The following is a 24,365-nucleotide window of genomic DNA, read 5'->3' as shown; positions in this document are numbered from 1 at the left end:
TCCAGAAATCGATAAATTACTGTTTATTAACTGTATGAACTGCATAAATAAACAGTGAAGAGTGCTTAAAACCAGGCATACTGTCCATTAAGGTCTGCAAAGACATTACAAGCGCACACACACACACACACACACACACAAGGAGCAAGGGCTTTAAATGCCTGTGCAGATAAAGTATCTGAGTACAGCTGATAGATCTGTCTTGTAGCACAGAGCTGTTTGAGGGTGCTTGAGTGTGTATTGTGTATTTGTCTGACAGGATCAGTGTGTGTGTGTGTGTGTGTAAGTTAACAGTGAAGAAACTCTGAACTGTAAACTCATCCGAGAAGACAAAAATGTTTTCCCGCATTCTTCGTCTGACACCCGGATACATTCGATACCTGCAGGTGAGCCGCTTAAAATTAAGTTACAGCATTTAATTATTCATTTATTTTAATAAGCCACTTTGTTCCGATCAGGGTCTTGAAGGGTCCAGAAATACAACCCGGCTAGGGTGGCATATTTTCCACATCACTCAGTAAAACTCGGAGCAATTCTGAGCAGTCAATTCACCTTCTGCATGTTTTGATGTAAGAAGTGATGGGATGCAATTGGTGCAATTCTATGGGATCCTATGGTGCAATTAGTCTCAGCATTACCAGATTTACTTCCGGTTGAATCTGTGCTCTGCTCCACAGACTTGGTAAAGCTCAACCAAATTTGTCTATTTTCGGATTCCCCCAGTTTCAGCACAGTCCACATAATTTTAATTCAGATGAGATGGGAGGAAGTCTTTAAACTGCCCCATTTAACCATTTAAAACCAGTTCAATGTGTGTTTGGGCTTACTGAACTCCCAGCACAACAAGCTGTATCCTTCTTTGTACTTATTCTCTTCACTTAGTTTGTTCCTTACTTGAGTTGAGTTTTAAGGTGGTCATTTGAGTTGTTTTTTTTACTTTTCCATGTACAAAACCCTCTTAAATTTCTAAACATGCCCCTGTCCCAACTTTTTTGGAGTGTGTGGCAGGCATCAGATTCTGAATTTGTTCATTTCTTTTCCACTTTTGTCAGTTAAATAAAGATTCTACAAAATCGACAAATAAATCATAGATTGCATTTTACCAGATGTCCCAAATTTTCTGGAAATGGGGTATGTATTTTGTAAAACTGCAATTGAATAATTGTTTTGTACAAATAATCTTAGGACACAAGGTTGATAGAATAAGCATATACAAAATAAATAATATATTAACATTTGTTCCGAACTAAAACCATGTCCCAAGAAGTTAAGCCAAGACGTTTATGGTGCTCAGAGTTCAGTTCGTTCAGATGGTTTTAATACTCCACTTTTGTTTTTGGCTCCGCAGACTCAGGCAGCTCAGAGCCGTCAGGATAGCGAGAGGTCTCTGGTGTCGTGCTATGCCGTGCTGCTCGGGCTCATGGGTACCGGAATGTCCGGGTACAGCTCGCACCAGCTCGCACTGAACTACTCGCCATCGCCTCATCTGCGGTGGGACGGAAGAGGAAAAGGAAAATGAGAGATGGCAGCGCTAAGTCAGCCATATCAGTGTTACAGAGACGATAGTTCAGTGATTAATGTTGTATATCTTCACCTCCCACCCCACCGAGTACACTCACATAAATCAGACAGACCAAATCCAAAATATCTGGATCATATTGAATAAAAACATGTAAATAATTTAGTTTGATTTTTATAATAATGGTTCATTCTTTAGTTACAGGTGCACTATATGTCCAAAAGTATGTGGACACTCCTCCTAATGTGTTTACTTCAGATGGCATAGCCACACCAATTGCTGACACATCTATAAAACCAATTATTTAACATAAATAATAGCATAACATGTGGCAACACATTAGGGAAGGTCTTTTTTTCTTTCAGCATGATTGTGCTATTGTGCAATGAGTCTGGTATGAAGGAACTCCAGTGGCCTACACAGAGCCCTGACTTAAACCCCATTAAACAGCGTTTGGATAAATTGCAACGTTGCTTGAAAGGCTGGAGTTCTTGTTCCATATAATTTACCTTATACATAAATGCTCTTTTGACTGAATGGGCACAAATTCCCACACCACGTCACAGTCTTATGCAGTCTTACCAGAGTTGATGAGGCTGTTATAGTCACAAAGGTGGGGAGCAACTCCAATTAACGCAGACTCAGACTCATGGAACTGGAGGTCAATAACCATCCCAGTCCAAGGACGGGTCCGCATGTTTCTTATCATATAGTGTACATAAATATCAATTAATCTTAACTTAGTCTTGTTTACTTGTTTGTTTATGTATTAGTTATTGAGAATATATCAATCATTTGTATTTAAAAAGCCACATTTGTTTTTATTGTGTTTGTGCATTCTGACCAATTTTAGCATCCAGAACCCTTTTCTGTGCAGATTTTAATGTCTTGTGGGTGTTTTGATAGACTAGTATAATCATATTGATTGATGCTGTTCAATCCTGTGGCAGAAATAACCGCTGAGTCACGTAACAATAATGCAGTGAGTCGGCATTAAGCAGGAAAACAGGAGCTTAAAGAAGCTCAATCTGCTCCTCTTTCTTATCCGATTAGCGACGAGCATCAGCGGCAGGTCAAAGTCCTAAAAACAGAAATGTGTGTGTGTGTGTGTGTGTGTGTATTGTGTCTGACTCTTGTTAGGACAGGATCATATTAGGAAGTTTTAAATAGACCTTCGAGAAACGTGACTGTGCAGAGCTTAGAGTCTGTTGAGCTTCTAGAGCTTCTGATCTGCATGTTTAATTTATTAGGTTGCATTAAGATCTGAGATTGTTTTGTGAGCACAGTTTCACTGATGTAATATTTGTGTTGGAATGTATTGCACCTTACGAGCAATAAACACATTAATCAAGCACCTTTGTGATGTATTTATTAAAAGAATTTAAACCAGTGAGGAGAAAATAATGTCTTTGGAACTGTGGGAGGAAACTAGACCACCCGGGGAAACCCATGCAGACACAGAGAGGACCCTGGCTGCCCAGCCAGGAAATCGAACCCAGGCACTTCTTGCTGTGAAGCAACAGAGCGTCCCACTTCGCCACAGTGCCGCCCTGATGTATTCTTTAATTTCATCAATTTTTAATGCATTTTTGCTCATATTTATAAGTACAAAGTGAATTTGGACTAAAAGTATAGTAAATAACAACATACATCGTTCAGCCATAACATTAAAACCACCTCCTTGTTTCTACACTCACTGTCCATTTTATCAGCTCCACTTACCATATAGAAGCACTTTGTAGTTCTACAATTACTGACTGTAGTCCATCTGTTTCTCTACATACCTTTTTAACCTGCTTTCACCCTGTTCTTCAATGGTCAGGACCCCCACGGGACCACCACAGAGCAGGTATTATTTAGGTGGTGGATAATTCTCAGCACTGCAGTGACACTGACATGGTGGTGGTGTGTTAGTGTGTGTTGTGCTGGTATGAGTGGATCAGACACAGCAGCGCTCCTGGAGTTTTTAAATACCGTGTCTACTCACTGTCCACTCTATTAGACACTCCTACCTAGTTGGTCCACCTTGTAGATGTAAAGTCAGAGACGATTGCTCATCTATTGCTGCTGTTTGAGTCGCTCATCTTCTAGACCTTCATCAGTGGTCACAGGATGCTGCCCACGGGGCGCTGTTGGCTGGATACTTTTGGTTGGTGGACTATTATCAGTCCAGCAGTGATGGTGAGGTGTTTAAAAACTCAGACAGCGCTGCTGTGTCTGATCCACTCATACCAGCACAACACACACTAACACACCACCACCATGTCAGTGTCACTGCAGTGCTGAGAATGATCCACCACCTAAATAATACCTGCTCTGTGGTGGTCCTGTGGGGGTCCTGGCCATTGAAGAACAGGGTGAAAGCAGGTCAAAACAGTATGTAGAGAAACAGATAAACTACAGTCAGTAATTGTAGAACTACAAAGTGCTTCTATATGGTAAGTGGAGCTGATAAAATGGACAGTGAGTGTAGAAACAAGGAGGTGGTTTTAATGTTATGGCTGATCAGTGTAAGTGGTTTTGTGTGTGTATGTGTGTGTGTGTGTGTGTGTGTGTGTGTAGACGTTTACCTTCAGTCTTTAGTGGTGTTATGGACTGAGTGACCCAGTTCTGTAAGCTGTACAAATCCCAACCAGATTTAACCAGTCTGTATGCAGACAGACAGACAAAATGTCTCACACACACACACACACACACACACACACACACTCAAAAATATCCAAACCTCCCACCCTTTTTGTGGATTTTATCTCCGTTTCCCTGTGCACTCTGGTTACCTCCACTTACAAAATCTTCCTGCAACCACAGCCATGAATCACTCACTGGTCAAGAAGGGCCGCAAACTAGCACACACCTCCGTCGACATGTGAAGCCGCCCTACGTTTCTCATCACTGTCAAGTCCTGACCTCAAGCCTATTGAAATTATGTGGACTGCACTGAAAACTGTTGACATAAAGACATACACCAATCAGCCATAACATTAAAACCACCTCCTTGTTTCTACACTCACTTCCCATTTTATCAGCTCCACTTACCATATAGAAGCACTTTGTAGTTCTACAATTACTGACTGTAGTCCATCTGTTCCTCTGCATGCTTTATTACCCCCTTTCATGTTGTTCTTCAATGGTCGGGACCACCACAGAGCAGGTATTATTTAGGTGGTGGATCATTCTCAGCACTGCAGTGACACTGACATGGTGGTGGTGTGTTAGTGTGTGTTGTGCTGGTATGAGTGGATCAGACACAGCAGCGCTGCTGGAGTTTTTAAACACCTCACTGTCCCTGCTGGACTGATAATAGTCCACCAACCAAATATATCCAGCCAACAGCGTCCCATGGGCAGCGTCCTGTGACCACTGATGAAGGTCTAGAAGATGACCGACTCAAACAGCAGCAATAGATGAGCGATCGTCTCTGACTTTACATCTACGAGGTGGACCAACTAGGTAGGGTTGTCTAATAGAGTGGACAGTGAGTGGACACGGTGTTTAAAAACTCCAGCAGCACTGCTGTGTCTGATCCACTCATACCAGCACAACACACACTAACACACCACCACCATGTCAGTGTCACTGCAGTGCTGAGAATTATCCACCACCTAAATAATACCTCCTCTGTGGTGGTCCCGTGGGGGTCCTGATCATTGAAGAACAGGGTGAAAGCAGGTTACAAATGTATGTCGAGAAACAGATGGACTACAGTCAGTAATTGTAGAACTACAAAGTGCTTCTATGTGGTAAGTGGAGCTGATAAAATGGACCGTGAGTGTAGAAACAAGGAGGTGGTTTTAATGTTATGGCTGATCGGTGTATAATAAAATATAATTTAGCAGTGTGTAGATTATTTTGAGCCAGTAGATTGAGTCACATGTTCAGAAAATTCACAACACATAACAACACACACACGTCCCTTATAAGCACGTATAAACTTTTATAAATATTCTGAATATTTCTTCACCACATGCTGTGTGTGTTTCTTGTACATCACTCACCAGAGCACACGGTGAGATGAGAGCCGTCCACACTAAATTCCATTTCATGAAAGGTGATACGCTGATGCCCTCAGAATAATGCTTATCTATTACATTCATCCTTTCATTGTTGTGTGTGTGTGTGTGTGTGAGTGTGTGTGTGTGTGTGTGTGTGGGTGTGTGTGTGTGTGTGTGTAGGCCTCTGTCAGAATGAGTCAGCTCGACAGTGATTATGCAGCATGCAGCGTGGAGAGCAAGGAAACCGTTTTATGATTTACAGTCCATATTGGTTTATTTTATTTGAATAAATCTTACAATAAAGCGTACAGTCAGCTCCAAAAGTATGTGCCCCCATATCAATCTTACTTAATCGTAAACTCAACAGTTTTCAAGAACTATAACATATACAGTGGATTCAGAAAGTGTTTAGACCTGTTGGGCACTTTATTATGTTGCGGATTTGATTTTGAGTGGATTTAATTGCTTTTTTATTTACAAATCAACCATAATATACAAGGATTGCTATGCATATCATACACTGTTACTTAGATATAAGTATGTTTATTCTTTTCCTCACTTTACATTTACTCAGTACTGTTTACTGGTCAACACCACATTGTCTGTTGGTCCTGCGCCCTTCACTTCTTCCAAATTAAAACCTAAAATTCCGGTCAAGTGCACCCACTTTGCTGCAATTGTCCTTTAGTTGTGCCTAGAACTAAATTATTTGAACATACACTGATAAGGCATAACATTATGACCACCTTCCTAATATTGTGTTGGTCCCCATTTTTGCTGCCAAAACAGCTCTGCAGCAATTTGAGCTACAGGAGCTCGTCTGTTGGATCGGACCACACGGACCAGCCTTCGCTCCCCACGTGCATCAGTGAGCCTTGGCCGCCCATGACCCTGTCGCCGGTTTACCACTGTGCCTTCCTTGGACCACTTTTGATAGATACTGACCACTGCAGACCGGGACACACCCCACAAGAGCTGCAGTTTTGGAGACGCTCTGACCCAGTCGTCTAGCCATCACAATTTGGCCCTCGTCAGACTCGCTCAGATCCTCACGCTCGCCCATTTTTCCTGCTTCTAACATCAACTTTGAGGATAAAATGTTCACTTGCTGCCTAATATAGCCCACCTACTAACATGTGATGAAGAGATAATCAGTGTTATTCACTTCACCTGTCAGTGCTCATAATGTTATGCCTCGTCTGTGTATTTTGGAAAGGCAAACTAGAGTATCTACAAGGGCCCAATTTTCACTGCATTGTCAGAACAAAAACCATGACGTCCAAGAAACAATATGTGTATCTGTGATAAACGGGGTACAGGAGGGTGACTAAGTAGACACAGCAACAGATATGCAACAGTCAGTATATGTTTACCCACAAAGTTCATCTACGTATTAGGTCTTATATGCTTTACATATATACATTTCAAAATGGTGAGTTAGTACCTCTCCCCCAGTCAGGAATATCTTTTATTAAGCTGTTTAATATACAGTTTATTTTAATATTTATACATAGAAAGTCAAAAGACATTGTGAAAGAAGTCATATTTTTGAAGGAACCGCCCCAGGGACAAGTGTTTTTACCTTAAAACCTACAGTTGAATATCTTCTCTCTGGCCTCCTGTACGTTCACCTGCTTTGCCCCGTGTCATTCCTCATAACTTCAGTGCGTGAAGTCTGGAAGATGTTGAGTAAATTGTGTTAAGCTTTTATGAGAATATTCTGCTGTTCTCCGTGTGTAATCAATACCCGAGATCTGAGAGGCTTAGCAGCTCTGTGAGACTGTCGGGAGTAATACACCTCTTTATTCTGGGCAGGGTCACGGTGGGTCCGATTCATTGGGCGAAAGGCAGTAAACACAGTTGTCGGACTTATGGGAGGAAACCCACATGGACACGGGGAAAACATGCAAACTCCACATAGAAGTACGTTGTGAGGCGACAGCGCTACCCACTAGTTTTGAAATCTCACAACAATTAATTTACTGTATTTTGCTATTGGCTAAAGGTTCCCTAAAGCAGCGGTCCCCAACCTTTTTTGCACCATGGACCGGTTTCATATAAGATATAATTTCACTGACCGGTGAGGGTGGGGGGGAAAATGGAAAAAGGAAAAATCAGTGTGACGAGATGCTGCTCCCACCTAGTGGTGATTGGGGACAATAACACCCGAAGAGTATTGGAAATTTAATTGCTCTTGTAGCGTTCTCTAATTATTTATTCTTTCTGTGCGGCCCGGTAATAAATGACCCACGGACCGGTACTGGTCCGCGGCCCGGTGGTTGGAGACCACTGCCCTAAAGTACTTTTTTAAAATGTAATGACTTTATATAATTTCGTATTAGTCTTTCACATGTCTGTGGATTGTGACTGTAAAAAAGAACTTGTGACACAGACCCATACAATTCAGGAATGTTTAATATAAGCGTAATCCAGTGGAGAACATACTTAAAAAATTCAATTTACCGCTTTAAATCCCAGCTTCGGGCGGCACACTTCACTACTGAGTGGAACACTTACCTTGTTTGCCCTCCAGGAGCTGAAATTCATCTTCTGCTCTTTTTGATGGTAATTTAAATTCTTCCCCTCGCTCGGTCTCAGCTTGATTACCCTCCTCAGAGCTGAGAACTGTCTGGAAATTTCCACAAACCTGTGACCTGCTGAACAGAGAATTTGAACAAAAGCCAAGGAAACTACAACTGCTCCTTCGTGTGTTTATGATAATGATGCTGCTGTTGTGAAGAACGCACCGAATTGTGTTGTAGTTACTCTAGATGATACTACTTCAGATGAAATAATGCACAATTTTCCAATTTTATTTAATTTTAATGTTTTACCACAGTTTATGCTAGTCAGGGTCGCCTAGAATCGCTGTACTTTCTAATTACACTGTCAAATTGTTTGATTTAACTTAAAAAATATATATTTTTAATGTGAAACCCATAGTGGCTCCCAAACTTATTTGGGAAACTTAACTTGGCATCTTGGTGGCTCACCTCACAGCAAGAAGGTCCTGAGTTCGATCCCCAGGCGGGGAGGTCTGGGTCCTTTCTGTGTGGAGTTTGCATGTTCTCCCCGCGTCTGTGTGGGTTTCCTCCGGGAGCTCCAGAGACACTATATTGCCCTACAGGTGAATGGGTGTGTGTGTGTGTATGTGTGTTTGCCCTGTGATGGACTGGCGCCCTATCTAGGCTCCAGAACAACCCATCCCACCCCCCCCCACCCCCCACCCCGCGACCCTGATTGGATAAGTGGCAGTAGATTACAAGGTGGTTACAAGGTGAAGTACAGCAGCAGAGTGTGTTTTTCACCCTAAACCTGCCATGTTTTCATTTGTAACTAAGCAGCAGTACAGACTGGGCTTCTGAGCATGTCCATTAAAGACTAACACTACGAATCCAGATGAAACCAGTCTGTCTTATAAAACACTTACTGTGATTGAATTGTTTCACCAGTAATGCTTTATTGTGTTCTCCAAAAGCACTACATGCCCAAAATTATGTGGACAGACGTCCTAATGACAGTTCGGATGCTTGAGCCACACCTAATCCTTTAACCCTTCAATGGTCCCACCAAGGAAATAATATAAATTTGTATTTCTTTGTTTATTGGGACTAAACCAACAACAGTGCTAGACAGGCTGTTTTCTTGAAACCATCTACCAATATTTTTAAGTTTAACACGTCAACCAAGGAATAGATGTGCACCAAACAAGATTATTTACATACAGCTTAGTACTTACACTTAAAGCAAGATCAACCAAATGAGTTAAGCTACATAAAATGAACTCTATTAAATAAATTACATGCTTCCAACTTTTTGGCGACTGTTCTGAGAAGAACCTTTTCTGCTCCAGTGAAACTGTGCCACTGTGTACCAAGAAATGTTCATAAAGATAATCTTCTAAAGGTCATACGTGAGCACACACAAACCCACTATTGTGTATATAGGATCATTTCAGATTCTTATCACATTTCTACTCACTGAATCACTAACAGTACCATCTGTTTACACAAAACATGAACAGGACATGGGTAACATGGGTGACCTTACTGTCATTCTTCACGTTGTCAATGCTAGAATCAGCATTCAAATTTCAGATCTTCAGTCAGCGGTACAGTCCTGCTATCATGATCATCATGCTGTGCCACCAGAAAAAGCCTTTTGACATGCAAATCCTGCACAAAGCAGAAATTCTGCAGATGTCCCAAGTATTATCAGGCAGTAATATCTTGGCACAATTTATATTAGAGGGAAATGTAGTGAATGGGAGCCTGCCAATCCAGTTTGCATGGATGTGTGTTTAGGGCTTTGGCTTTGAGTGAACACCATACAAATGGGCAGAATTAGTATGGTGGTTGGATGTCAAACTGTTTAGCTTCTTCCACGTATGATTGCTGGGTTGGGGTGCGCCAGAGGCATCGTACACCTTCACTGCTGGAAGTTTTGAGTCAAAGTTTGAGTCTCAGAGGTGCAACTGGGCTGACTGAGTGCAGTAACTGTATTATTTCCTTCTATTATCCAAAAACATGGTAATAAATGTACTTGCTACTCCAAATTTACCTCTATGTGTATGTGAATGAGTAGTCGCTGCAATGTGGGCGGCACAATGGCTCAACGGGTAGCACTGATGCCTCACAGCAAGAGGGTCCTGAGTTTGATCCCTGGGTCTTTTCTGTGTGGAGTTTGCATGTTCGCCCCGTGTCTGTGTGGGTTTCCTCCGGGTGCTCCGGTTTCCGTCCACAGTCCAAAGACGTGAAAGTGAGGTGAATTGGAGATACTAAATTGTCCATGACTGTGTTCGATATAACCTCGTGTGAACTGATGAATCTTGTGTAATGAGTAACTACTAGTTCCTGTCATGAATGTAACCGAAAGTGTAAAACGTGACGTTAAAATCCTAATAAACAAACAAACAAAGAGCTTGTGGAAGCTTTACGTTACACCTTGTAAACCACAGTGGGACCAGATTCCTATAATTTTTATTAATGAAGGATATTTCGTTTTGATGCATCGTTTGTGTTGCCTGGGTTGTGGTTAAAACCATGGACAAAATGTGGGTCACTTGTACTAGTGCACTAGTGATGGCGGTGCAAGTGCACTAGTTAGTGCGCATAACGGACCATCTGATCTAGACGGGGGAGCGATGGTAGGAGGAGCGGGTGTGTGTGGGGGGATTCAGGTGATCCAATCCACTCGGATCAGACCGAGGGGAGGCGTGAGACGACGGGACAGGCTGGATAAAGAGCGTGTGTTTGTGTGCGCACTGCACTGTCCGACATCACCACTCCCGACCTCCGGGGATAGAGAGCTTTGTTCTATTTCACGGAATGTGGATTTAACCCGGTGCCTCGCTGAATTCTGACATCTCGGTCTAACTGCCTACATCAGTGCGGAGGGTAATCTTAATTCGGTCCTTTTTAAACCAGTATTTAACTCCTGCTTGTAGCGGGATCATGTTTAAGAGGAGCAAAAGCGAAGTTTTGGTGGATGAAGACGCGTCCGAGGAGGAGGACGCGCCCTGGCGTCGGGAGCGCGCAGACAAGGTGAGCGTCTCAGGCGGAATGAAACAAAAGCCCGATTTCTCATCGTTTGATGAATGTAACGGGATACCCGCCGCTGCATTGTTCTCTTTACACCCGATTTTACTCAGTTTTACGATTTATTTCAACGTTTCGCGTTTAAAACCGGCTTAATTCGAACATTAAACCCGCACACTTTAGTCCAAATTGTTAATCGGCGGTTTGCTATGTTGCTATCGTTGTCGACGTGGCCACGCCCCCTGGCAACGCCGGTACTTCAGAGCCAGTTGTATGCTTACTGGTTAGCATAGCACTTTTAAAAAATACATAAATAAATATTCTGTTCGTTATATATAAATGTATATATATGTTTCTGAATCTATTTTGAATCTATATTCCCTTGTCATTATTATTGACTAGCTAGTCATAGTCTATGTGGGATTATGAGCCTTTAATCCTGACCAGATTGACAATCCCTACTACCGGATGGTCCTTTTAGTGACTCTTCTGAATCTATTTTGTCGCAATTGTACATACAGCAATTCCCTTTATTATTAAAGTTCAGCTGTGACAGTTTAATTCCACGTTTGAATAGCTGGTGACTTCTCTGTGCCCACAAAAATAATGTCATCTAACTAGCCTACTATGTCCTTGATACTGATCATGATTGGCTGACTACATCTAGTGACTTGTCTGTGCCCTTCAAACCAGGATGGGTTTGGACTGCACCCATTAAAAAGTACCTGGAACAGTGGTCTTTTTACCAGGGCTGAGAAGATGACCCAAACGGTCACCACACAAATGCTCAGAATGTTCAAATGCAACTGGAAACTAGGTGCCTCTGTCCACAGTGACGCCAGCTTTACACCGGCATAGATTCTCATCTGCATAGGTTCATGCTCCAAAGTTGGCACCTCGAAGCTTGTCGAGGTTCATGATAACGTAAGCAATGGAAAAATAGGAACTTTCTTGAGGAGTATCTTCAAAACCCATGGTGCCATAAAGCCAGCTTGACTACTGACCGAGTTCTGAGTGCAGTGGGTAGCGCTGTTGCCTCACAGCTAAAAGGGGATGGGTTCCATTCCAAGGCCGGACGGTCTTTTCTTTGTAGAGTTTGCATGTTCTTCCTGTGTTCGTGCGAATTTCCTTCCTCCCACAAGTGTGAATGTTAATGAGTAAATGTGTGTCTGTGTGTACATTGTGATGGACTGGCGACCTGTCTGGGGTGTTTCCTATCTTTCGCCCAATGAATCAGACCCACCGCGACCCTGACCAGGATACAGCGGTGGTAAAACAGACAATGAATCGATGTGAAACACAATTACATAACATTACATTTTATATTTTAAATAAATAAATAAATACCAAAACAACTTCTGATCACCCTGTAAGTATTAAAGTCTGTAACTGTATTTTTGAGAACTGTAGTAACATCCAGAACCTTAAGAACTGTAGCGTTGGGCCACAGGCTGTAAGATGGAGACCACTTGTGTACCTATTTCTGAGAATTAAGGGTAGACTAGTGCAGACTTAAATGGGATGCACTGGGTGTTTTTGTACTGTAGGACTGGAACATGTGTACACTGGGCCATTCATGTTTAATAGGTTTAATCGCTCTGAGCTGTTCTGTACCAAAGTAGATGAATCATTAATTGTTGACACAACTTGAAATAACTATGAAGCTTTACTTGTGCTCTCCTTAAAACTAGTATTTATTCCCCAAGAATCAAACAGTGTCAGCATTAACGTAGTCTCGAATAGTACCAGTAATCCTTAAGGTCCAATTATGTACCACAAATTAGTTTATATTGCACCGTGTAGGCCAGAGGATTTTAAATGGCTCTGTGAGTTCTGGTTCCTACAGATTTTCCGACCTCTAATGAACAAAGAGTCCAGTGTGATGAGCAAGTGGACGACCAGTTGCCTTAATATTCAACAAGCTACCATTAATTAAAAGATAAAGATATAAACATTATATGGCAGAGATGTTCACAAGTCACAAAATACGAGTCAGAGTCGAGTCACGAGTCAATATAATCTACACAAAACATATATTGGAAATGTAGCGTAGAAATAAACAAATAATCTGTAAGTTCAGATAAAAAACAACAACAGATTAGCGAGTGTATTTAGCTGTTTTACTTTGTGCCTTTACTTTCCTAGGTTCCAGTTAAAAGCTTAAACTGATACGTTTTGTTTTCATTGCAAATCACGGCACAGCGGCCAAAATCCCAAACACACAAAAACGCAAAAAATCCATAACCGCTGCTTACCTTAGCTTCTGTTCTTCCAGATGCTATTAAATTTATAACCGTGTGTCCCATTAGGAATAGAATCCGTTATTTTGTAAATGTGCTTATAATTAAAAACCTCCAAACTTTTGCCGGTTGTGAACTAAAACATGAACTCGTTAGAAAGCCGATCAAGCGTTTCATTACCGCGTCATCTGTGTGACGCTGCAAACTAAATACATTCAAATTACAGCATTTCTTACTAACAATTACAATCAGAAGGTCTGATTGGTTCAGAAAGCGGTTCTTACAATCATTAGCGCCAATTCTGTAGGAGCGTTCCATTCACATTATCTGTTACTGTGAAGTGCACTACGTAGGGTATTCCACCATTTTAAGTAGGGAGCGACGCTTCATCACTTCGCCGGAAGCTGGCTGGAACACTTAGCCATTGCGTGCGTTGCGGGTTAAGACGGCCGGAGCGTTATTATTATTATTATTATTATTAGAGAGCAGAAAATGACACAATTAGAATGATGTCGGATCATATATATATATAATTGTCACACGTAACTAATGTTGCTGACTTTTGTTGTCCACGAGTCATTTTTTGCGAGTCACGAGTCGAGTCCGAGTCGAGTCTGAAGTCGCTGTGTGTGCGAGTCCCCATCTCTGCTATATGGACACTGCATTGCGCCCAGTATCCACCGTGATACTGACCAGGATAAAGGTGGCAAAAACATGAAAATGAAATAAAATGAAAATCTGACACCAAAGCCTTGGACTGCTGAGCAGCTGATGGGTGAAACATTGGTGTTGGGGCTTCTGTCAGTAATTGCTTGGATTGTATTTGGTCACAACTGCTAAATGCTGAAATGTATTGGTCAAGTTTTTTTACCACTAAGCCACCACAGCCGTCATCTGTGCCTGCCAGCCATTTAGGGGAGTTATACTCAGGCATCCTAATGCATCCAAATGTCTTAGCATCACTGCGAGAGTACAGAGAAGGGGGTCGGCTCGTTCTCCGTCTTTATAGTTTATTTATAATCTCCAGTTTTCCAGCTGCACTTGGTTTTGAACTTGACCTGGTTCATCAGTGGGGTGGTAGAACCCCGCAGTGTTGGGGATCAGTCCCATTCAGGCAGGTTATGGAGGAGATTCGTCTTCGTGTTTGCTAGCAGCGTCTCCTCTGTAAACATGTACTGAATGTCCGAGATGCAGCTGTGACACAAAGCAGACACACATCTGCAAGGGAGAGTGAACGTGCGGCGTGAACGTCTGCTGCCAGGTCTCACCACAAACGTTTACTGGGGTAACAAACTGGAGAAACTTCATTACAAGTTACTCCAGTGTTGCTTTATTTACATTTACAGCATTTAGCAGATACCTAAAATTAGGACTGTATACTAATGGATCAAATTAGAGTCAAGGGCCTAACAGTGGCAACTGGGTCCAGTACCTTAAACACTGAGCCTGAAAAACATTTCTGCCAAAGGAAGCTTTTTACCCAAGACCTCTGTATTATGAGCCTTTAATCCGGACCAGATTGCCAATCCCTACTGCCAAAGTATATACAGTATCTATTGCATGATGCTACCACCACCATATTTTGCATTTTGATGTCAGACTAGACTAATTGTGTCTGGCCAAATCTCTGGCTTTGGTTGTGACTCTGACTCCTTTAAGTGACTCCTAACAATGGATTTAGTGACCGGTTTAAGGTTCTGCTCATCCCCCCCACTTAAAACTCTTCAGATAATGTTTGATATCATGGACAGATCGTTCAGTCCTGACCGAGTGTAGAGCTTTATACATATTTAAAGAGGGCAGCAGCCTGTGTAGTGGACAGTGCAGCAGTAACGTCGTGCTTTGATGCAGTCAGATGATTCAGTCAGCTCTTTTTAGATGCATTAATCGAAAGTGCACGCCGGTGTCCTGAACGCACTTTTATTCACGACAGGCCTTGTACAGCACCAGACGTTTGTTTAGAGTTTAGCTTAAACTACTTATTGATAGTACACACACACACTTTTCTTCAAGGGTCTACAGAAATGCACACATTTAAGCACGTGTGAGCTGGTGTGGTCTGACTCTGAGCCACGATGCTGGTAACAGTTCCAGGGGTTCGAATCCTGGGCCGGGCTCACAAATACAGAAAGTGCATGGCAATGCCCTGTGTGTGAACCTTAAATGAGCCATTACGCGCCCTTAGTGCTGCTTCCCAACCCTGGATAAATAGGAAGGTGGCATCTCTGTAGAATCTGCAGGGACTTTGTAGAGTCTTAGCAGAAGTATGTGGACTCTGTAGAGGGCTGTTGAACTAGTGGACCATGGGAAAATTCATGGCCACACAAGAATGCCCTGACTGACTGTGTTCATATTTGATAGAGAATTTGCTAGTATTTACTGGAATCTTTTATTTACCTGTGTGGTGTTTCCTGTGCCAGCGGCTGAGACACAACCGTAAGAGAGCCACCCACACGCTTAACAGCCGACAAGAGTGTTTTTGTCCTCAAATGCTGCTCATTTTTTCTTCGACTCTGTCCAACATAGACCTTAGAATTTGTCATGGGGTTATGAGTAAGGTTAATTTCTAATGACTTTTCCCAGCAGAATGGTGCAGCACTTCTTCTAAACCCTCTTGTAGGTTCTTTGCCATTATATAAGAGTTTTGCTTCTCATTTTTGGCCAGTATAGGAGCAGTTTTAGCTCAGAACTTTTCCCTTTACCATTTTATTGACTTTTTGGACAGTGGAAATTGAGCTGGAAGCACTTTTACATCTTTAAATTGCCTGTTCTTGCTGTTAGGGAGTGAATTCGCTTAATTGTCATGTTGTTAATAGGCTGTTTGGAGGAGTTTAGTTTTTTGGGTTGTTGTGTTTGCACAAGTGTCCGAGAACCAGCTGACGGTTCTTTGCAATTCTAAAGCTAAATGTTTGTTGTGCATTCTGATGGGCTTCTTGTTGGTTTACCACAGTTGTAAGGGGTTTAAATTGAGTTACTGCAAACTGTTTGGCAAATTGAACCAGCCTGGCCATTCTCCTGTGATGTTTCCTCTCGCCAATTTTATGCCAAGTTCACACTACACGACTTTCCAAGTGGTCAGGTCGCTGTACAGTTCACACTACACGACTGGATCTCTTGTAATCGGGAGTCTTTCAGGTCGGTGTGTATTTCACACTACACGGCTGATCGGTGATAGGGGGTCTCACACTTCACCATCAATCACCAACTGGAATCACAGGCGAGCTTCTCTGGTCTCCCAAACTACATTCTGTCATGAAAACAAACGCGAGAAGTGACGAGGGGTTTAATGATACCACGTCCAAAAATACACGTCAACAAGTAGCGAGCGATCAAAGTTTGTGCGCTGATGTGCAGTGTAAAATGAAGTAGAAAAAATAAATGAATCTGAGTGGATTTGGCAACACGACCAGCAGGGACTGTTCTGTAGTGAGTTGGAAGTTAATAAATATTTTTTTTGCAATGCAGTGTTGATTTGATGTTTTGTAGAGAACGATCAGGTCAGAAATACTGTAAAACGTGTGTGTGTGCTGATGTATTCTGATATAAACTTTATTATACCCGTTTCACCTTTTAACTCTCCTCCCCTGCGTTTCCCCTCACACCGTATCTTGCGTTCTCATTGGCTGTTCGACATTGCACTCATTGGCAGTCGGCCGACTCGGATCCAGATATTTGACAAGCTAGATATATTTCTTCAGTCTCGGTGAGCCGCTCGGATCGAGTCGTTGAACAGATCACACATAGCGATGGAGAGCCGAGTTTCGATCGCCGAGCGAACGCCGAGTTTCTCCCGAGCCGGCAAATCTAGCGTCGACCAGTCGCCGAGCGAAAATCAGGACAAGAGTCGTGTAGTGTGAACCAGGCATTAGTTGTTTCCTATGATTCTGTGTAAATGTGGAAATCTAAAGACATTCAATCCAGCCCATCTGACACCACAGTCACTCAGATAAGTTCTTACAATTCTTGACCCGTGTCTGTATGATTTATGCATTTTACCACTCCCTGATGATTTAAAGAAGTAAAACAGGTGTTAAAATTGGTATGAAGCCCGTGTGTTTATTAAGCAATCTGCTGCAAAGGGTTCTAACTATTGGAGGCATTTCAACTTTTCAGTGAGATCTGACTTACAAGGCCAGAAGATCAGATCAAGGGTTTCGCCTTTAATTCCCTTTACCAGGCACAGTGGTCATAATCTTACCCTCATACTGAGCTAACGGAGCAGCATCCAGTAAAGCATATTTTAAGGTACTATTTTATTAACGTTAATGATCTTTATTTTAGTAAGAGCATGTGTAGGCACAATAATGGCAGGAAACTGCCCGTCACACGTACACAGTTGTACCACCATGATTAAGCGTTTCGAAGTTCAGAGGGTAAAATATTTCAAACATTTTAAGCATCTCATATTTTACCCTCGTCTGCTGCCTTGATAGTGAGTAAACGGAGCTGGGAGGGAGGGAGGGAGGGAGGGAGGGAGGGAGTGTGCTTTTCTTCAGGGAGTGATCCAAATATTTTTATCTGCACTGCATCCTGCTACCATCTTCCTCCTCCAAACAGAGTGGGAGAGTCAGAAGAGAACTATGTACCTCTCTCTCTCTCTCTCTCTCTGTTTCTACACTCACTGTCCTTTTTATCAGCTCCACTTACCATATAGAAGCACTTTGTAGTTCTACAATTACTGACTGTAGTACATCTTTTTCTCTGCATGCTTTGTTACCCCCTTTCATGTTGTTCCTCAATGGTCAGGACCCCCACAGGACCACCACAGAGCAGGTATTATTTAGGTGGTGGATCATTCTCAGCACTGCAGTAACACTGACATGGTGCTGGTGTGTTAGTGTGTGTTGTGCTAATATGAGTCGATCAGACACAGCAGCGCTGCTGGAGTGAGAATAGTCCACCAACCAAAAATATCCAGCCGACAGTGCCCCGTGGGCAGCGTCCTGTGACCACTGATGAAGGTCTAGAAGATGACCGACTGCAGCAATAAATGAGCGATCGTCTCTGACTTTACATCTACAAGGTGGACCGACTAGGTAGGAGTGTCTAATAGAGTGGACAGTGAGTGGACACGGTATTTATAAACTCCAGCAGCGCTGCTGTGTCTGATCCACTCATACCAGCACAACACACACTAACACACCACCACCATGTCAGTGTCACTGCAGTGCTGAGAATCATCCACCACCTAAATAATACCTGCTCTGTGGTGGTCCTGTGGGGGTCCTGACCATTGAAGAACAGGGTGAAAGGGGGTAACAAAGCATGCAGAGAAACAGATGTACTACAGTCAGTAATTGTAGAGCTACAAAGTGCTTCTATATGGTAAGTGGAAAATCCTAATAAACAAACAAACATGGAACAGTTGGGTTCATAATCCAGGTCTGAGCCACCTCTGTCCTCCTACTGGTCAGCATTATTGCATAGGAGACAGGATATCAGCCGAGCAGCCAAACTGCGTTCAGGAAGCCGCTAATCGGAGTGGCCAGTATCGATCCCAGAGCTCAGCAGGTTATAGGTCACTGGATCTGTTGCAGTGCAGCTTCAGATTGCAGCTTCATTGTTAATGGAGTCTCATTGTACCAGTTTCCTCTGCACAGCGTCCAGGGAAACAAATCATCTGTTCACTGTAGTGCGTCTGAAATAGCTCGCCGAAGTCTGGCACCGAGCGATCGGCGGTGTTGACGGACCCCTCCTTAACACCGCGCGGCTTTGTTTGTTACCCGGCTAAAAATATTTAACCCTCTTAGCATCTGTGTGTGTGTGTGTGTGTGTGTGTGTGTGTGTGTTTCCTTATTGTGTTTTTCACCCGCTTCTGCCTTTCAGGATAAAGAATCGGCAGGAACAGAGGAAGTGCCGGGCCCCGCGACCAAGGTACACACACACACACACACACACACACACACACACACACACACACACACACACACACACACACACACACACACACACACACACACAGAACAATAGTTACACGTTCTCCCAGACAACATGTTCCTACTGGGCTACTGAAAAGCTTGACGTTTTACTTGTTCTAGTTTTTATTTTTTACAAACATAGACGATCAAAACATCTCGAGCTTCTAAGTTCGAATCTCAGCTGTGCTAGCGGCCATCCGGGCGCCTACACAGACACGATCGGGCTGTGTCTGAGGGTGGGAGCGTCTTAATTATTGCAGCACTTGCGCCCTCTGCTGGCTGGTCGAATAATGGAGAGCAGTGCGTGACTCTCTGTACGCGATACTGATCTCTGTGTGAACCCTCCTCGTGCAGATGAAAAGAAGTGCTTGGCTACTGCACATCCATCCATCCATCCAACTATCCATCTACACATGTGTGTATGGGGGTGGTCGAAGTCCTGCGTTGGATTAGCGCCCTGTCCATAGTTTCCTGGTGAAACTGGACTCGCTGCGACCTTGGCCAGGATAACTCGTACGCTAACTGGCCAAAAGTATTTGGACACCTGACCATGAGCTGGTTATACAAATACAGACCTTGAAGTATGACTGTGGGAATACATGTGGGGATTCCTAATTACAGCAGCACTTGTGCCCTCTGCTGGCTGGTCACGGTGAACAATGGAGAGCAGTGCGTGACTCTCCGTACGCGATACTGATCTCTGTGTAAACCCGTCTCATGCAGGTAAAAAGAAGCGGTTGGCTACTGCACACGTCTCGGAGGGTAATGGGATACGACTCGATCTGGAGATGAAAAGTAAAATGGATAAACTGATTTGTTTTGCATGATCCCAATTTAGATATATCCAGTTACCCTGTGCTGTATGGTGAGCTGTGGATTTTTTGTAGTAAAGAGGAACAGCGTGCTGAAGCTTTTACTCCAATAAGCTGTAAATCCCACCTGGTATTTAAAATCCCCCAAATTTCTGATGGGCTTAACCAGGAGGGTGTCTGAAGGAATGTGCACGCCAGCCAAGCACCCTACAACACACACACACACACACACACACACACACACACACACACACACACACACACACACGATTGTGTACATACTGAGTTTAAGGGCACCTTAATTTAAACTGTGAGTTTAGATTTGCTCAGAAATACGGTGTGAACAGACTGGTGTCTTGCTGTGTTTGTATTTAGAAACTGTAACTTGACACACTAAGCTTAATGCGTGTAAATATAAACTAAAACTATTATGTTTTAAGTAAATAAATGAGGGAAATTGATGTCAGACTAATTAGGAACTGGACTGTTGATCAGAAGTTTGCTGGTTAAAGCCCTTAACTGCTATTTCAAATCCCCAAACTTCTAATGGGATTAACCAGGAGGGTGTCTGAAAGAATGTGCACGCCAGCCAAGCACCCCTTATTTGGGAATTGGAGGGACTGGGGGGTGTTGAAGCCCTGACATGGACTGGCATCCGGTCTGCAACCCTGACCAGCATAAAGCGTTTGATGAAAATGAAATTAAATAAACAGTATTTATCAAGGATATACATTTAAATAATAACAGCTATAATATAAATAATATAGTTAATAATAATAATATAAATAATATAGTTAATAATAATATAAATAATATAGTTCATAATAATCTAAGTAATATAGTTAATAATAATAATATAATAATAATATAGTTATTAATAATAATAATATAGTTAAAAAAATAATATAGTTTATAATAATAATAGTAAAAAATAATAACTAATATAGTTAATAATAATAATAATAATGTAGTTAAATATTATTATAATTATATAATAATAGCATTAATAATACTACTAATATAGTTAATAATAATTATAATTAAAGAATAATAACAGTAATAATAAGAAAATACAGTATTTCATAATAATAATAATTGAATAATAACAAAAATAATAATGTAGTTAATTATAATAATTATAATTATAGAAAAGTTAATAATACAAATAATAATATACTTGATATAATGAGAATTATTATAGTGCATAGTAACAATCAAATATTATATAACCATAATATAAATAAATAACTAACTTATTATTATTATTATGATAATTATTATGATTATTATGATTATTATTATTATTATGATTATTAATATGATAAATGATAGGAATATTTCCCAGTAGAGCTGACCCAGTGAGCGTAATGTTCTCCTGTGAACTGTTTATACAGTTGATACAGGCTCTCTGATTTATGTGAACGTTTTATATCGAGTAAACAAAGTTGTACAACTCTGTCGTTTCCCACAGGACAGAAAAACCAAGAAGGTCAAAGCCAAGAAGGAGCGCGGAGACAAGAAGCTTCCCTCACAGGACGACGAGCACTTCCTGCTCACGGGAGTCGCCGTTTCTCAGAGGAAAGGGTACGAGTGTAAAAACACGTCAGTACGTTTAGGTTTAGAGCACGATTTATCACTCTGTACTGGATCCTGACCGATCCTGACCGATCCTGACCCTGCTGGTCTCCTGTAGTCTGGCTGTGGTTTCTCACATGGTAATGATGGATCTCAGCTGTGCTATCGGCCAGCCGGGCGTCTAAACTCATTCTTATACTTACACCTACATGTATATATCAGTTATAATCTATATTATCTATATTATTATTGTTATTATTATTATTATTATTATTATATAGTCGTATATTATTACTATTATACTCAGTGTCTGTCAGTCTGTCTATCTATCTATCTATCTATCTATCTATCTATCTATCTATCTATCTATCTGCCTGTCTGTCTGTCTCTTTGTGTCTGTCTGTCTATCTGTCTATTTTGCTGTCTGTCTTTCTGTCTATTTATGTATCTGTCTGATTGCCTGTCTATTTATCTGTCTATCTATTTAGCTTTCTGTCTGTCTGTCTGTCTGTCGGTCTGTCGGTCTGTCTGTCGGTCTGTCTGTCTAGCTGTATGTCTGTCTGTCTATCTGTCTCTTTCTATGTGTCTCTGTCTGTCGGTCTATCTGTCGGTCTGTCTGTCTAGCTGCCTGTCTGTCTCTTTGTGTCTCTGTCTGTCTATCTGCCTGTCTTTATCTGCCTATCTATTTCGCTGTCTGTCTGTCTGTATATCTATCTGTCTGTCTGTCTATCTATTTATCTGTCTATTTATCTGTCTGTCTATCTGTATGTATGTCTGTCTGTCTATCTATATGTCTATCTGTTCTGTCTGCCTGTTTGTCTGTCTATCTAAACGGACACTGCTGACTGTGTCTGTATGGGGGTGATCGAAGCCCTACGATGGATTCGCACCCTGTCCATAGTTTCCTGGTGAAACCAGGATAAAAACCGAATTGTTGTAAATACACTTATATGATATATGGCCAAAAGTATTTGGACACCTGAGCATGAGCTTGTTGTACTAATACAGTGAGCTAAATGTGATCTTTTCAGCTAGAACAACAGACTTTGAAGTGTGTCTGTGGGAATTTGTGCTACAGATTGAATCGTTTTCTCCCTCGCAGGGGTGCTAAGGAGGAAAAGGTGAAGGTGCACGCGGAGAAGGATCGGGTTCACTGCCTGTGGGACAGCATCACCATGACCATGCGCCAGATCACGCCCAGCCGCAAGATGGACCGCATGGAGGGCTGGGAGCCGCCGCAGCTGACCGAGGACGCGGAGGTGAAGAAGAGCGACGGCGAGGGGAAGAGAAGCGACTCGTCTCCGCTGTCCACCGGCCTCTCGCTGTCTCTGCCCGGCTCCCTGACCTTACCGTCCTGGACGGGCATGAGCTCGGAGGACGACTCTTCACGCTACGCCAGTCTGAGCGAGCCCCAGGCGGCAGGACCCGCGCAGTGGGCGGCCCGGGCCAGGGACAAATTGGCCGCCGTGAGGCGCCGCAGCCCCGGCAGCCAATCGGAAAGCGCGTGGGAGGGGCTTAAGTGAGAAACAGTAAACCTATGTAGTCACTTCTTGTTCTGATTGGTTAGCATGCACACGGCTAGCAGGTGGAGATGAACGGGATGGTGCGGCGCTCACTGGACGACTCCAAAGTCTAGGAACGCGCGACACGTCCGCCGTCGCTTTTAAAGCTAATTTTATTTAGCGATTAATGAAGATGAAACGATTGACTGTTAAACACTGAGAGACTTCACTACACTGTACCTACTGTCTTTTGGAACGGGGCACTGCCTGCTAACGTTGGACCAAACAGATTAGTCCTTAAGCTAATGAATGAAATGCTGTTAGCCTTAATTCTACGATCGTTCGACCAGAAGTCTGGTCAGCCCCGACGCTTCCTGCAGTTCCTACAGTCACAGACAGGGGCTGCTACTGTGCCTTATCATTAATAAAGTAGGATGTTACAATACACACAATACAGCCAAAAGTATGTAGACACCCAGCTTTATTTTTACAGGGTGAGGTTGAGGGGATTGTCCAGCTAATTGAAGGAATTGTTTGGCGTCCACATACTTTTGGTAATATATTGCACAGTTTTGGGATCTCGGTCATTTCTGTAACTGTTTGTTTTCTGTGACTGAATGATTGGAACAGTTTTCTAAAGGATATTTTCCTCCTAGACCCCCATCCCACTTAAATGCCAATTTAGTCATTTCCAATTCCCAATTCTCCTAATCGAGGAGAGTCGGATCATCACATTTTATCCATTTTCATTTACATTTTTTCAGCATTTATGCAGACGCTTTTATCCGAAGCGACTTCCAGTTATTATTGAATACAATTTTAAGCAATCTTGGTGGTGGTGGTGAGGCTTGAACCAGCAACCTTCCGATTACCTTGACCACTGAACTACCGCATTATCCAACGCTTCATCTTTTCATCTGACAGTCACACTGGTCCCCAATCACACTGGTCCCCAGTCACACTAGACCCCAGTCACACTAGTCCCCAATCACACTGGTCCCCAATCACACTGGTCCCCAGTCACACTAGACCCCAGTCACACTAGTCCCCAATCACACTGGTCCCCAATCACACTAGACCCCAGTCACACTAGTCCCCAATCACACTGGTCCCCAGTCACACTAGACCCCAGTCACACTGGTCCAAAGTCAGACTGGTCCCTGGTCACACTGGTCCCCGGTCACACTGGTCCATAATCACACTAGTCTCCAGTCACACTAGTCCCCAGTCACTCTAGTCCCCAGTCACACTGGTCTCAAGTCACACTGGT

General features: G+C 42.6%; 1 protein-coding gene across 1 annotated transcript; it reads left to right on the top strand.

Annotated features, from left to right (window-relative positions):
• Positions 1 to 10,911: 10,911 nt before the first annotated feature.
• On the top strand, positions 10,912 to 23,139 carry si:ch211-225h24.2 (uncharacterized protein LOC564539 homolog). The gene is made up of 4 exons (XM_063015785.1): positions 10,912 to 11,054; positions 19,115 to 19,162; positions 21,490 to 21,602; positions 22,696 to 23,139. Exons 1-4 carry the CDS (start codon positions 10,965 to 10,967, stop codon positions 23,114 to 23,116), a joined length of 672 nt encoding a protein of 223 aa, XP_062871855.1. The 5' UTR covers positions 10,912 to 10,964; the 3' UTR covers positions 23,117 to 23,139.
• Positions 23,140 to 24,365: the final 1,226 nt, after the last annotated feature.

The sequence above is a fragment of the Trichomycterus rosablanca genome, chromosome 19 (genome assembly GCF_030014385.1).
Source record: "Trichomycterus rosablanca isolate fTriRos1 chromosome 19, fTriRos1.hap1, whole genome shotgun sequence".
Lineage (NCBI taxonomy): Eukaryota > Metazoa > Chordata > Actinopteri > Siluriformes > Trichomycteridae > Trichomycterus > Trichomycterus rosablanca.
The sequence above is the reverse complement of the archived record's forward strand: the minus strand, read 5'-3'. Positions and strand labels throughout refer to the sequence as shown.

Excerpts from the sequence above, each read along its gene's own strand:
- si:ch211-225h24.2 (XM_063015785.1), top strand. The coding sequence starts at position 10,965 with ATGTTTAAGAGGAGCAAAAGCGAAGTTTTGGTGGATGAAGACGCGTCC. Across the intron at positions 19,163-21,489 it reads TGCCGGGCCCCGCGACCAAG|GACAGAAAAACCAAGAAGGT; the intron begins GTACACACACAC and ends CGTTTCCCACAG. Across the intron at positions 21,603-22,695 it reads GCCGTTTCTCAGAGGAAAGG|GGGTGCTAAGGAGGAAAAGG; the intron begins GTACGAGTGTAA and ends TCTCCCTCGCAG.